Source organism: Felis catus, chromosome E2 (assembly GCF_018350175.1).
Source record: "Felis catus isolate Fca126 chromosome E2, F.catus_Fca126_mat1.0, whole genome shotgun sequence".
NCBI lineage: Eukaryota > Metazoa > Chordata > Mammalia > Carnivora > Felidae > Felis > Felis catus.
The window spans coordinates 59768333-59782409 of record NC_058382.1 but is presented as its reverse complement, the minus strand read 5'-3'; the positions used below and the strand labels follow the sequence as shown (position 1 = coordinate 59782409).

The window sequence follows — 14077 nt, the reverse complement described above, 5'->3', positions numbered from 1 at the left end:
TTTAAAGGGACAGGAACTGCGTAACGGGAAGGCGCCCAGCACCCAGGGCGCTCTCTGCCCCCTCCCGGGAGTCGGGAGGTGAAGCCTGGCAGAGCAGGCCTGGGGCGTTCTGGGGTGCCCTTCGCGTTTCCTCTCTCCCACCCTGCACCTCGCCCCTGGCGCCTGGCTTCTATCTGCAACACCTGTCCCTGGCTTCACTGGAGAGGCTCTTGGCAGACCACAGGTGGTTGGTTTCCCCTAGGACAAATAATCCATCCTTCTTCCTTACAGACAGTTTGGGGGCCACATGTGGGAGGAAGGGAGGCAGCTGCCCCAGAAAACATGTAGTTGATGAATGTCCCCTCCCCATAAATTAACAGAAAGTCGAGCCACACGCATGTCTGGGAGTAAAGACACCCAAATACCGTCCCTTCCCAGCTCCCTGGCCAACAGGTAGCCCCCAACTCCGGGAGCGGTTGCGCTTTGGGGGAGCAAAGTAGGATTGTCACTAGGGCGTTACTTTCTCCACAGATACTCCCCCCACCTCCACCCCCAAGCGATGGTGTCTGATTCCTGGATCCGAGTATCCTGGGACCAATTTAAAATGCATTTCCTGGACCATAAATCTGCAGGCAGGAGCCGGGTTCCCAGCTCCCCCGGAACGTGTGCGGCAAACGGCAGCGCCGCTGCCCGAGTGCTGCGGGGGGAGGGGGGAGATTGCTCGGGGTCTGGGCTAATTGCAGTGCGCCCGAGACTCCGCCGGCAGGGAGACAGAAACTGCCAGCCAGGCGGTGGAGCCGGAGATGAAGCCCACGGAAGAGGCGTGATTTGAAGCCTTCCAATCAGCCAGGGGCTCAGCTCACACCTTCTCGTGCCTGCACTGGTCCCATCTTTGGCTAAACAGGCTCCTGCTGGAAAACTAGCCGCCCTCCCCCCAAGGCTCCCAGCGTTCAAGCTCAAGTTTCTGTCTTGCCCTGGGCACCAAAGCCCCACACCCCACCTAAAGCTCTAAGGGCCTGGCCTTCAGAGCAGTCACCTCCTCATCCACCCCACAAGCAGAAGGGCATTTAGGGAGTTTCCAGTGTTGCTTTGTGATTTGCAATTACAATGATTCAATGCGCCTCTGGTTGCTGTCTGCCTCCCTGGCTACCTGGAAGGTTTCTCTAGATGCCTAGGGGTGGAATTGTTGGGTAGAGCACATCTTGGGCTTAAAGGGGTTGGAGCTGGTCCCTCCTCGCCCTGCTGTGCCTTCCCCTTCTGGCTCTCCCAGCCCTGGCCACCCGTTGGTTGTTACCAGACTTCCTACTATGTTTTCATTTATTTTCTTTTGTTAATCTAAATGGAAAGAGGTAGTGTCTCGGGGCTGTTTGGTGTAAATGAAAAATTACATATTGTGAACGTGTAGACAAACAGGCTGCAGACGTTCAGGTTCAAAGGATGCCTGGGTGGCTCAGTTGGTTAAGCATCTGACTCTTGATTTTGGCTCAGGTCATGATCTCACTGTTCATGAGATCAAGCCCCAGGCGTGTGCTCTCTGTCTGTCTGTCTCTCTCTCTCTCTCTCAATAAATAAATAAATAACTTAAATAACTTAACTTAAATAAATAACTTAAGAAAAAAAAGAAAAAGATTCAGGCTCAAATCCTGCCGCCAGGGCTGGCCAGCTGTGTGGTTTGGGCAGTCACTTAATACTGCTGAGCTCAGTTTTCTCATCTGTAAAATGGGCAGATACTAGTTCCCATACGGTTGCCATGAGGATTCAAGGACCTGACCCCCAGCACGTAGTAAGCAGTGAAGAAGGAAACGGTGGTGCTATTAAGGAGTCCAGCCCCTCCTTGAAGGTTGTGGATTCCCACCTGGGGGCCCAACCTTGTGCCTGCTCCCTCCAAACCTCGTTGACATCGAATTGCTGTCCCCTTGTACTCTCTGCACTTGCTTTCTTCCATTTCATTTCCAAACCGGTTTTTGCCGATTCAGCAGCCCTTCCTCACATAAGCAGTGGATTGCAACTGAGATCTTGTTGGAAATGGTGACTGGTTTCAAGCAATTACTGGTCGGCATCTTATGCCTCTGGCTCATGCACACCCTTCCCCCCAGCAATTCCAACAGACCCTGTTTCTGACCTCCCCTAACCACCCCTCCCTCCTCTCCCAGGCGTGGTCACGTTTAGCTCCAGCAGTGATGGACCTTATATTCTCTGAAATGCAGATCCTAGAGGCATTCCTTTTGTGCAATTTGGAAATCATTCCCCCATAAAGTACGGCCGGTGGTATTGATTTCATTTTGGAGGAAACTCTCTAAGGCTATAAACACAGTACCACCCAGCAATTTCAAAACAAAATCCAGAAATAAAAACAAAAGCCATAGCACCATGCAGAATTTCACAGCTCTGTGCACCAGGCTCTGGGATGAGGACCTTGCCTTAGTGACCTCGCGGGCACTCCTCAGGTGACCTGGGCTTCTGTACTCACCTTTCAGGAAGACCGACTTGGGGACTGCCTCTGTGAACTGCCTGGCTGAAGGGAACAGAGCGACCGAGCAGGATTGCTACCCAAGCTGACTAGTCTTCCAGCCTGGAAGCTTCCTGGCCTTCAGGCACATGCCCTGCCTTTCCCCTGCCTGCTCCCTCTCCCCGCGGCCACAAGTTTTCCGATTTCAGATCCGGAAAGGCTCCTGGGCTCCCCATCTTAAAGGCCCCCCCCTTCCGTCCACAGAAGCCTGTTTCGTTCCCTCAACGAACTGAGCTGCGACAGACCTTTGTTTGTCTTTTTGGCTGTGCCCATGTTCGCCAGGACCCTGGGATGCCCCGTTCTGTGTGCCCTCGACTCTCCTCCTGCTGCTGAGTTCGGCCCAAGTGACACAGCGTCACTTGGAAGGTCAGGTACATGGCAACACGGCCTCTGCCCCGTGCTTGAGGGGCTGGTGCTTGAAACCGTGGAAGCCCGTGCAGCCCACGGAGGGGCACCCAGGGAGAGAAACGGGGCTTCCGGCCCATGTCCGCAGCTGGACCCCAGCCCACGGCCGGCATCCGCCAGCTCCAGGCCGGTCACCCCAGCTGTGGCCACGCCGAGCAGGGACCTCACCCATGGGGCTTTCCTCGTCATGCCTGGTCGTAATTGCAACTTTTAAAAATTGTTGTTTAAGATTATTTATTTTGAGAAAGAAAGAGATCAAGCATGGGAGGGGCAGAGAGAGAGAGAGGGAGAGAGAGAATCCCAAGCACAGAACCTGAGGGCTCCAGCTCTCGAGCCATGAGATCGCGACCTGAGCTGAAATCGAGTCGGATGCTCCACCGACGGAGCCACCTGGGCGCCCCGTAACTGCAGTGTTTAAAACTTGAGGTACAATGCCATGCAACACGGTATTAGTCTCGGGGGTACGACGTAACGATTTGACATATGTACCCACAGGACGGCCAGTAAGTCTAGTTAACGCTCATGGCCACACATAGTTAATGGCATTTCGCTCTCTTAGGATGAGAGCTTTTCAGATGTATTCTCTTGGCGACTTTGAAATATGGCAGTATTATTAACCACGGCCATGACGCTGTTCATTAGATCTCTGTGACCCATTTCTTTTGGAGCTGGAAGTCTGTGCCTCTCGAGTCCGTTCACCCATTCAGCCCACCCCCCACCCACACCTCAGGCCACCACCAATCGGTTCTCTGTATCTATGAGATGAGTTTGTTTTGTTTTGTTTTGTTTTTGGATTCCACATAGAGGTGAGATCATATGGTACTTGTCCTTCTCTGTCTGGCTTATCTCACGGAGCAAGATGCCCTCAAGGTCCATCTATGTTGTCACAAATGGCAAGATGTCCTCTTTATGGCTTAGTAATATTCCATTATAGACGCGAACCACATTTTCTTTAGCTGCTCATCCCTCAGTGGACACTCGTCTCCATCATAATTTCAATTTCTGAACAGAATAAATGATTGCTATTGTGTTAAGCCAGGCAGAGGGCATGCAAACGACAGCTCAGGGGCCAAAGGCTGGTCTTCAGAGACCAAGTGTGGTTGGAGCCCAGCCGTGACCATCCGCAAACACACGGCGACAGCCGCTTTCACACTACAGCGGCAAAGTTGAATAGTTTCGACTGAAACCGCATGGCCCATAAAGCCTAAAACACTCCCCACCTTTTCCTTTAGAGGAGAAACGCGCGGAGCCCTGTGTCCTCGTCTGCTCAGGCTGCCGTGGCAGACTGCCACAGACTGAGCGGCTTCAGGAATGGGAATGTATTTCTCGAAGCTCTGGAGGCTGGAAACCGAGCTCAGGTTCGGGGAGGAGCCCTCCTCCTGGCTTGCAGGTGACTGGCTGCCCGCTCACTGTGTCCTCACATGGCAGTGGGGTGGGAAGGGAGAGAATGAGAAAACTCTCTGGTGACTCTTCTTATAAGGACACTAATCCAATGGGATGAGGGTCCCACCCTCATGACCTCATTGAGCCTCTGGTACTTCCGTACCCCAAATACAGCCTCGCTAGAGGTTAGGGCTTCAATACGTGAATTGGAGGCACGAGCATTCAGTCCGTAACACCCTGTTTTAAGCCACTAAGTTTTGGGGTGGTTTGTTACGGAGCAGTGGCGCCCAGACCAGTGCTTCTGTGCTTCCGGCACATGGCTCTGTGCCCCTCCCTCCTCATCTGTAAAATGGCACCAACGCCTGTTCCTAATGTGCAGGGAGGCCTGGGGCAAAGAGGACACGGCTCAGCCCACGTGAGTAAGGTGGTTTGGGGTCCCTACTGCCTCACTGGTCCCCGATAACTCACAGCTGTTATTCCTTGCCCCCTCAGGGGTGGTCATTCCCAGGAACGGAGATGACCCCGAGGGTGCTGTGCCCCCTGTCCTCCTCCCAAACCACCTGATTGTAGGACTTCACCTGCCCATACTTGTATGGCCAAGTGTGCCCTACCATACAAGATGGCGGTCACTTGGAGGCACCCATGAGATTGTGCTGGGGCTCCCGATTCTCCCCAGACCAGAGGCAGAAAACGATGCCAGTCCTGGGTGGGAGGGGGACCTTGAATGCCTTATTTCATCTGAGTCCTGGCCTGGGATCCAGTCCTTTGGGATCCAGACTCTGACCATCTCTTTCTTCTTAAAGATGGGGAAACTGAGGGTCAGGCAGGTAAAGCGAGTTGGCCCACGGTGACATATAGCTAGCAAGTGCCAGCGTCGGGGCTTGACCCCAGAAGAGCCAGGTGAACTTTGAGGGGAATGTCCTCCTGGGGTGCTGCCCGCTGCCAGCGCCTGGCCCTCTGGGCAGGCATCCCATCCCCAGGGATGGATCCACGTGGACATGATACAGAAGAATCCTTTGTTCTTGATTAGTTGATGACCACCTCCAGAGTCGAAAGTCTGCTAAGGAGAAAAGTTGAGAAACCTAGTCTGAGCTTTGCAATTGTAGTCTCAGACCCCCTGCTGGGAGAGTCTTTCTTTCTTTCTTTTTTTTTCCTTATGCTGCCCGCCCCGCCATCTTAGTCCCCGGCAATGCAGTGGGTGCTGCAGTGGCTAACAGGGGTGCTAACAGAGTGCCAGTGGTTAATTCATTTATTCCTCATGACAACTCCAAGGCGATGTTGTTACCCCCACGTTTCAGATGAAGAAACTGAGGCAGAGGGCCGGTAAATGCCTTGCCCGAGATCCGCAAGTCAATTCTCCAGGAATCGGTTCTCCAAGCTAGGCATTCCAATTCCAGCTGTTTCCAGACTCATCCAAACTAACAGTCCTCCCAGCTGGAGTGCCAGGAACCCGGATCCCCGGCCATTCTCCCAGCTGGGCTCAGTGCCCCCAAAACCCGACCTCCTCCAAGACACGTCCGCTGTAGGGTGGGCGCCACTTTACAGGTGAGGAGCCAGAGGTTAGGGCCAACGAGCGAACCTGCAGCAAGCAGCGGTCTGGGTTCCCAGCAGACGTGTGGCCACCTGCTGACCTGTGACGTCCCCCCCCCCCCCACCGACACAGCCACTGGAATGATGGCATCAGGAGCAGCAGCAGTAGTGCTCTGTCACTGCAGCCGCTGCTCTCTCTGCCTGCCCCCCCCCCCATGCAGGTGACAAGCACAGGGGCGATAATAGCACCGCCCACTTCAAGATACAGAGCGTTTCCCTCAGGTACCTCCTACAGTATCCGCCCCCCACCCCTGCCCCCGCCAGGGAACAGCTATGCTGACTTACATCACCATAGATTAGTTCTTGTCCTTGGACCTCATATCCGTGGACTCATACATTTGTGTCTTGCTTCTCTGGTTCAACATTATATCTCGGATTCCTCTGATGGGCTCTGGGTAACAGCACTTTGTTCTTTGCAGTGCTGTATAGGATTCCATTGCACGAATATACTACAGTTCCTTTCCCTCTTCTCCTGTGGATAGAATCCGAGCTTCCAGCCCGGGGGGTTGTCTTGAGCGGAGCTGGTCTGAGCACTGTTGTATGTGTGTCTTCTGTCAGACACCCATCTCCCCTGGGCATATGCCTAGGAGTGAATTTCCCGGGGGCTAGCCTAGGCGTATATTTCATTTTTAGAATTCTGTTCTCCAAAGTGGTCAGGTCACTTTGCAGCCCCCTCCCCCACCCCCAACAGAGGGCGAGGATTCCAGCTGCTTCCTGTCCGCACCAACACTTGGTGTTATCAGCCTTTAAAAGTTTAGCCAATGTAGTGTGCCTTAGTGGTATATCATTGTGATTCTAATTTGAGTTTCTGAAACACTTTGTAAATTAATTAGGCTTGTTTTTTTTACGTATAGCTCACTACTTAATTTCAACTTAATAGATATAAACGTATCTTTTCTTATTTCTTACTTGCTGTATTAATTTTTACAGTCTCCTTCTGAGAGTATCACATGCCACTGATTTTCTATTTAGATTACTAATGTAAAGTTTTCTTTGAAGATAAATCCATCCAAGTTTTTAAAAAAAGAAAGGAGGTGAGGGGAGATCCACTTAGAGAGAAATAGTATGCAACGAATAGGCCAGCACGGATGGGAACATGGCAGTTGTTGAAGACATAGAGACCTCTCCAACCCTGGGGGTAGAGTAGAGACCTCCCCAACCTTGGGGGTAGAGACCTCCCCAACCTTGGGGGTAGAGTAGAGACCTCTTCAACCTTGGGGGTAGAGTAGAGACCTCTCCAGCCTTGGGGGTAGAGTAGAGATCTCTCCAGCCTTGGGGGTAGAGGTGAAAGCAGGCTCTAGACAGAAGCCAAGGGCTGAAAAGTCAGAACCCAAGTGTCTCCCTTGTCCTGGGCCCCCCGTCTCTGCTCTCGCCTGACTGCTCTCTGTGTCTGCTCTCCACAGTCTGCACACTCAGCTCTTTCCTTTGCTCTCAGTTCCTGACCGTCAGTAAACTGGACTCTATAGATCCAGATTCCTGGTGAGACTCAGCTAGGGTCAGCTTGAGTCAGGCACCGTTTCTGACCATAAGCCGTGGTCAGGGAGTGGGGGCTTGCCTTGCAATGGCAAGCAAAGGACATGGTTGGCCTTTCTAGCACAAGTGGAGGAAGCACATTCCGAGGCAAAAATTGGGATGTTCCATTGATGGGACAGATGATTTGGAATTAAGAATGGAAGAGCTTTGAAAAATGGTAGGCGTGATTATACTTCTTTATTTACCAAGATCTACAACTGTCTATGATGCCAGGGAGCACTGTCCTGGCCATTCAATTTCTAATGAAAAAGAGAGAGGTGGGGGAAGAAGAAGGAAGAGGAAAATGAGGATAATACAGAAGTGATATGGATGGATTAGCAAGAAGAAAAGGGAGGCTGTGATAAGGAAGGTGGTGATGATGAGGAGGATGGTGACAGTAATGATGATGATGATGGTGGTGCTGGTGGTGATGGTGGTGGTGGTGGTGATGGTGATGATGATGGTGGTGATGGTGGTGATGGTGATGATGGTGGTGGTGATGGTGATAGTGATGGTGATGATGGTGGTGATGGTGGTGATGGTGGTGGTGGTGGTGGTGGTGGTGATAGTGATGGTGATGATGGTGGTGATGGTGGTGATGGTGGTGATGGTGGTGGTGGTGGTGATGGTGGTGGTGGTGATGATGGTGGTGGTGATGGTGATGATGGTGGTGATGGTGGTGATGGTGGTGGTGGTGATGGTGGTGGTGGTGATGATGGTGGTGGTGATGGTGATGATATGGTGATGGTGGTGATGGTGGTGGTGATGGTGGTGATGGTGGTGATGGTGATGATGGTGGTGATGGTGGTGATGATGGTGATGATGGTGGTGATGATGGTGATGATGGTGATGACAGTGATGGTGGTGGCGATGGTGGAGGCGGTGGAGACGATGGTGTTGATGGTGATGCCGGTGATGATGATGGTGGTGATGGTTGATGATGGTGATGATGATGGTGGTGATGGTGATGATGATGGTGATGGTAGTGATGATGGTGATGATGGTGGTGATGATGGTGATGATGGTGGTGGTAGTGGTGGTGGTGGTGGTGATGGTGATGATGGTGGTGATGGTGATAGTGATGGTGATGATGGTGGTGATGGTGGTGGTTGTGGTGATGGTGGTGATGGTGGTGATGGTGGTGGTGGTGGTGATGGTGATGATGGTGGTGATGGTGATAGTGATGGTGGTGATGGTGGTGATGGTGATGATGGTGGTGATGGTGGTGATGGTGGTGGTGGTAGTGGTGGTGGTGGTGGTGATGGTGGTGATGGTGGTGGTAGTGGTGGTGGTGGTGGTGATGGTGGTGATGGTGATGACGGTGGTGATGGTGATAGTGATGGTGATGATGGTGGTGATGGTGGTGATGATGGTGGTGATGGTGATAGTGATGGCGATAGTGATGGTGATGATGGCGGTGATGGTGATGATGGTGGTGATGGTGATAGTGATGGTGATGATGGTGGTGACGGTGGTGATGGTGGTGATGGTGGTGGTGATGGTGATAGTGATGGTGATGATGGTGGTGATGGTGGTGATGGTGGTGATGGTGATGATGGTGGTGGTGATGGTGATAGGATGGTGATGATGGTGGTGATGGTGGTGGTGATGGTGATGATGGTGGTGATGGTGGTGGTGATGGTGATGATGATGGTGATGGTGATAGTGATGGTGATGATGGTGGTGATGGTGATAGTGATGGTGATGATGGTGGTGATGGTGGTGATGATGGTGGTGATGATGGTGATGATGGTGATGACAGTGATGGTGGTGGCAATGGTGGAGGTGGTGGAGACGATGGTGTTGATGGTGATGCCGGTGATGATGATGGTGGTGATGGTTGATGATGGTGATGATGGTGGTGATGGTGATAGTGATGGTGATGATGGTGGTGACGGTGGTGGTGATGGTGATGATGATGGTGATGGTGGTGATGATGGTGGTGATGGTGATGATGATGGTGATGATGGTGGTGGTGGTGGTGGTGGTGGTGGTGATGGTGGTGATGGTGATAGTGATGGTGATGATGGTGGTGATGGTGGTGGTGGTGGTGATGGTGATGATGGTGGTGATGGTGATAGTGATGGTGATGATGGTGGTGATGGTGGTGGTGGTGGTGATGGTGATGATGATGGTGGTAGTGATGGTGATGATGGTGTGATGGTGGTGATGTTGATAGTGATGGTGATGATGGTGGTGATGGTGGTGGTGATGGTGATGATGATGGTGATGGTGGTGATGATGGTGGTGATGGTGATGATGATGGTGATGATGGTGGTGGTGGTGGTGGTGGTGGTGGTGGTGATGGTGGTGATGGTGATAGTGATGGTGATGATGGTGGTGATGGTGGTGGTGGTGGTGATGGTGGTGATGGTGGTGGTGGTGGTGATGGTGATGATGATGGTGATGGTGGTGATGGTGGTGATGGTGATAGTGATGGTGATGATGGTGATGATGGTGATGATGGTGGTGATGGTGATGATGGTGGTGATGGTGATAGTGATGATGATGATGGTGGTGATGGTGGTGGTGATGGTGATGATGATGGTGGTGGTGATGGTGATGATGGTGGTGATGGTGGTGATGGTGGTGATGATGGTGATGATGGTGGTGATGGTGATAGTGATGGTGATGATGGTGGTGATGGTGGTGGTGGTGGTGATGGTGATGATGATGGTGATAGTGATGGTGATGATGGTGGTGGTGATGGTAATGGTGGTGATGATGGTGATGATGGTGGTGATGGTGGTGGTGATGGTGATGATGGTGGTGATGGTGATGATGGTGGTGATGGTGATGATGGTGGTGGTGATGGTGATGATGATGGTGATGATGGTGGTGATGGTGGTGGTGGTGGTGATGGTGATGATGATGGTGATAGTGATGGTGATGATGGTGGTGATGGTGGTGATGGTGGTGATGGTGGTGGTGATGGTGGTGGTGGTGATGATGGTGATGATGGTGGTGATGGTGGTGATGGTGATGATGGTGGTGATGGTGATAGTGATGGTGATGATGGTGGTGATGGTGGTGGTGGTGATGGTGATGATGATGGTGATAGTGATGGTGATGATGGTGGTGGTGATGGTGATGGTGATGATGGTGGTGATGGTGGTGGTGATGGTGATGATGATGGTGATAGTGATGGTGATGATGGTGGTGATGGTGATGATGATGGTGGTGGTGATGGTGATGATGGTGGTGATGATGGTGATGATGGGGGTGATGGTGGTGATGGTGGTGATGGTGGTGATGGTGGTGATGGTGATGATGGTGGTGGTGATGGTGGTGATGGTGATGATGGTGATGATGGTGATAGTGATGGTGATGATGGTGGTGATGGTGGTGATGGTGGTGATGGTGGTGATGGTGGTGGTGATGGTGATGATGGTGGTGATGATGGTGATGATGGGGGTGATGGTGGTGATGGTGGTGATGGTGGTGATGGTGGTGATGGTGATGATGGTGGTGGTGATGGTGGTGATGGTGATGATGGTGATGATGGTGATAGTGATGGTGATGATGGTGGTGATGGTGGTGGTGGTGGTGATGGTGATGATGATGGTGATAGTGATGGTGATGATGGTGATGATGGTGGTGATGGTGGGTGATGGTGATGGTGATGGTGGTGATGGTGGTGATGGTGGTGATGGTGGTGATGGTGGTGGTGGTGGTGATGGTGATGATGATGGTGATGGTGATGGTGGTGATGGTGGTGATGGTGATAGTGATGGTGATGATGGTGATGATGGTGGTGATGGTGATGATGGTGGTGATGGTGATAGTGATGATGATGATGGTGGTGATGGTGGTGGTGATGGTGATGATGATGGTGGTGGTGATGGTGATGATGGTGGTGATGGTGGTGATGGTGGTGATGATGGTGATGATGGTGGTGATGGTGATAGTGATGGTGATGATGGTGGTGATGGTGGTGGTGGTGGTGATGGTGATGATGATGGTGATAGTGATGGTGATGATGGTGGTGGTGATGGTAATGGTGGTGATGATGGTGATGATGGTGGTGATGGTGGTGGTGATGGTGATGATGGTGGTGATGGTGATGATGGTGGTGATGGTGATGATGGTGGTGGTGATGGTGATGATGATGGTGATGATGGTGGTGATGGTGGTGGTGGTGGTGACGGTGATGATGATGGTGATAGTGATGGTGATGATGGTGGTGATGGTGGTGATGGTGGTGATGGTGGTGGTGATGGTGGTGGTGGTGATGATGGTGATGATGGTGGTGATGGTGGTGATGGTGATGATGGTGGTGATGGTGATAGTGATGGTGATGATGGTGGTGATGGTGGTGGTGGTGGTGATGGTGATGATGATGGTGATAGTGATGGTGATGATGGTGGTGGTGATGGTGATGGTGGTGATGATGGTGGTGATGATGGTGGTGATGGTGATAGTGATGGTGATGATGGTGGTGATGGTGGTGGTGATGGTGATGATGATGGTGATAGTGATGGTGATGATGGTGGTGATGGTGGTGATGGTGGTGGTGATGGTGATGATGGGGGTGATGGTGGTGATGATGGGGGTGATGGTGGTGATGGTGGTGATGGTGGTGGTGATGGTGATGATGGTGGTGATGATGGTGATGATGGGGGTGATGGTGGTGATGGTGGTGATGGTGGTGATGGTGGTGATGGTGATGATGGTGGTGGTGATGGTGATGATGGTGGTGATGGTGATAGTGATGGTGATGATGGTGGTGATGGTGGTGGTGGTGGTGATGGTGATGATGATGGTGATAGTGATGGTGATGATGGTGGTGATGGTGGTGATGGTGATGATGGTGGTGATGGTGGTGGTGATAGTGGTGATGGTGATAGTGATGGTGATGATGGTGGTGATGGTGGTGGTGATGGTGATGATGGTGGTGATGGTGGTGGTGATGGTGATGATGATGGTGATAGTGATGGTGATGATGGTGGTGATGGTGGTGATGGTGGTGGTGATGGTGATGATGATGGTGATGATGGTGATGATGGTGGTGATGGTGGTGATGGTGGTGATGGTGGTGATGGTGATGATGGTGGTGGTGATGGTGGTGATGGTGGTAATGGTGGTGGTGATGGTGATGATGGTGGTGATGATGGTGATGATGGTGGTGACGGTGGTGATGGTGATGATGGTGGTGATGGTGATGATGGTGGTGATGGTGATGATGGTGGTGGTGATGGTGATGGTGATGGTGATGATGATGGTGATGATGGTGGTGATGGTGATGATGGTGGTGATGGTGATGGTGATGGTGATGATGGTGATGGTGATAATGATGATGGTGATGGTGATGATGATGGTGATAATAGTGGTGATGAGGAGGAGGATGGTAGTGATGATGGTGATGATGATGACTAATTTCCACATTTTTGTGCCTGGCTCTGTATTGAGCACTTTACGTTCACTATCACATTTCATCCTAAAACAACTTTATGAGGCTGCTACTGTTATTATCCCCATTTTACAGATGGGGAAACCTGAGGCTTAGACAGGTCAAGTCACTTGCCCAAGTAGAAACGAACCCAAGCAGCTGCCAGCAGAGTACGGCATGTAACAACCATGTTCCTCTGTCTCAAGTGCATCAACGTCCCCTCACTGGGGAAGATGACCTGTTGTCTGTGGTTGAGCCACATATTTGTATAATTTAATAAATGGTTAGACAGCAAATGTCCATGAGCAATCAACCACCCAGGCCCACGAACTGAACATTATTCCCACCCCAAAACCCATTTTGTGCCCCTCCCCAGTCACAACCCTCTCCTCCTGTGGGACGGAACCATCCATCCGAATTTACACGATCATCCTTTTTTCCCTTCTGTTGTTACCACCTGGGACTCTGTATCCTGAAACACTGTAGTTTCATTTTGCCTCTTGTTGAATTTTATGCGACTGGAATTGGACTAGACTCATACTTTTTTGTCCGAAATTATGCTCGAGGCTCATCCACGTGGTTGTGTGTCTCTGGGGTCCTTTGTCCCCTTGGCTGTACAATATTCCATGGTCTGGATGTCCATTCCACTGTTATTGGACACTTGGGTTGTTTCCAGTTCGGGGCCATAGTCCGTGTGTTCTGAAATGTGTGCGCAGGAACACTCACTGCTCCCAGGACTCACCATAAACCCCCCTCTCCAGGGATCCCCGCCCAGCAGGTGCCTCCTCTCTGAGCTGCAGTAGGACCTGTGCTCCCCCCATTACAGCATATGTCACTCTGCCAGGTAGCTATCTTTTGATTCAAGGCCTCATCCACTCACATGGGGTGGGGAGGCGTGCGGCCCAGTGGGACCCTGTTGGGTTCCTCTCCTCCCCACCCAGCGCCCAGCACAACGTCCGGCACTAGGAATCTGATCATAGAATTTCGAGTAAATGGTGAATGAAAAAACCAATAAATGAATGAACAGTCAGCGTTCCCCTAACATTTGTTGAATCGGAGCAGGTCACAGAAGTGAACGGTAGAGCCCGGAGGCGCTGTTAAGACGCAAGGCCGTGGCTGTTTCCGGTCTGCATCTTGACCTTGTTGGACACCCGCTGATATCACCGACATGGCACTGGGGGACGTAGTCCACAGTGGAGGAGTGGGGAGGTGACAGAGGCCTCACTCTCTCCCTTCTCAGCAGATGATGTGTCGGACATAAAGACGTCCAGAAAAGCGCTTCCCGGCCGGAGTGCTCTCCTCTGCTTCCC

At 51.8% G+C, this 14077-nt stretch overlaps 1 protein-coding gene across 1 annotated transcript; it reads right to left on the bottom strand.

Annotated features, from left to right (window-relative positions):
- Nucleotides 1-6114: 6114 nt before the first annotated feature.
- On the bottom strand, nt 6115-10865 carry LOC123382211 (basic proline-rich protein-like; the record flags this gene model as incomplete). The annotated part of the gene is made up of 5 exons (XM_045045820.1): nt 6115-8111; nt 8481-8696; nt 9348-9506; nt 9656-9772; nt 10292-10865. Coding segments are annotated over 5 exons (1464 nt in total), but the record flags the coding sequence as incomplete, so codon positions are not given.
- Between the last annotated feature and the right edge of the window lie 3212 nt (nt 10866-14077).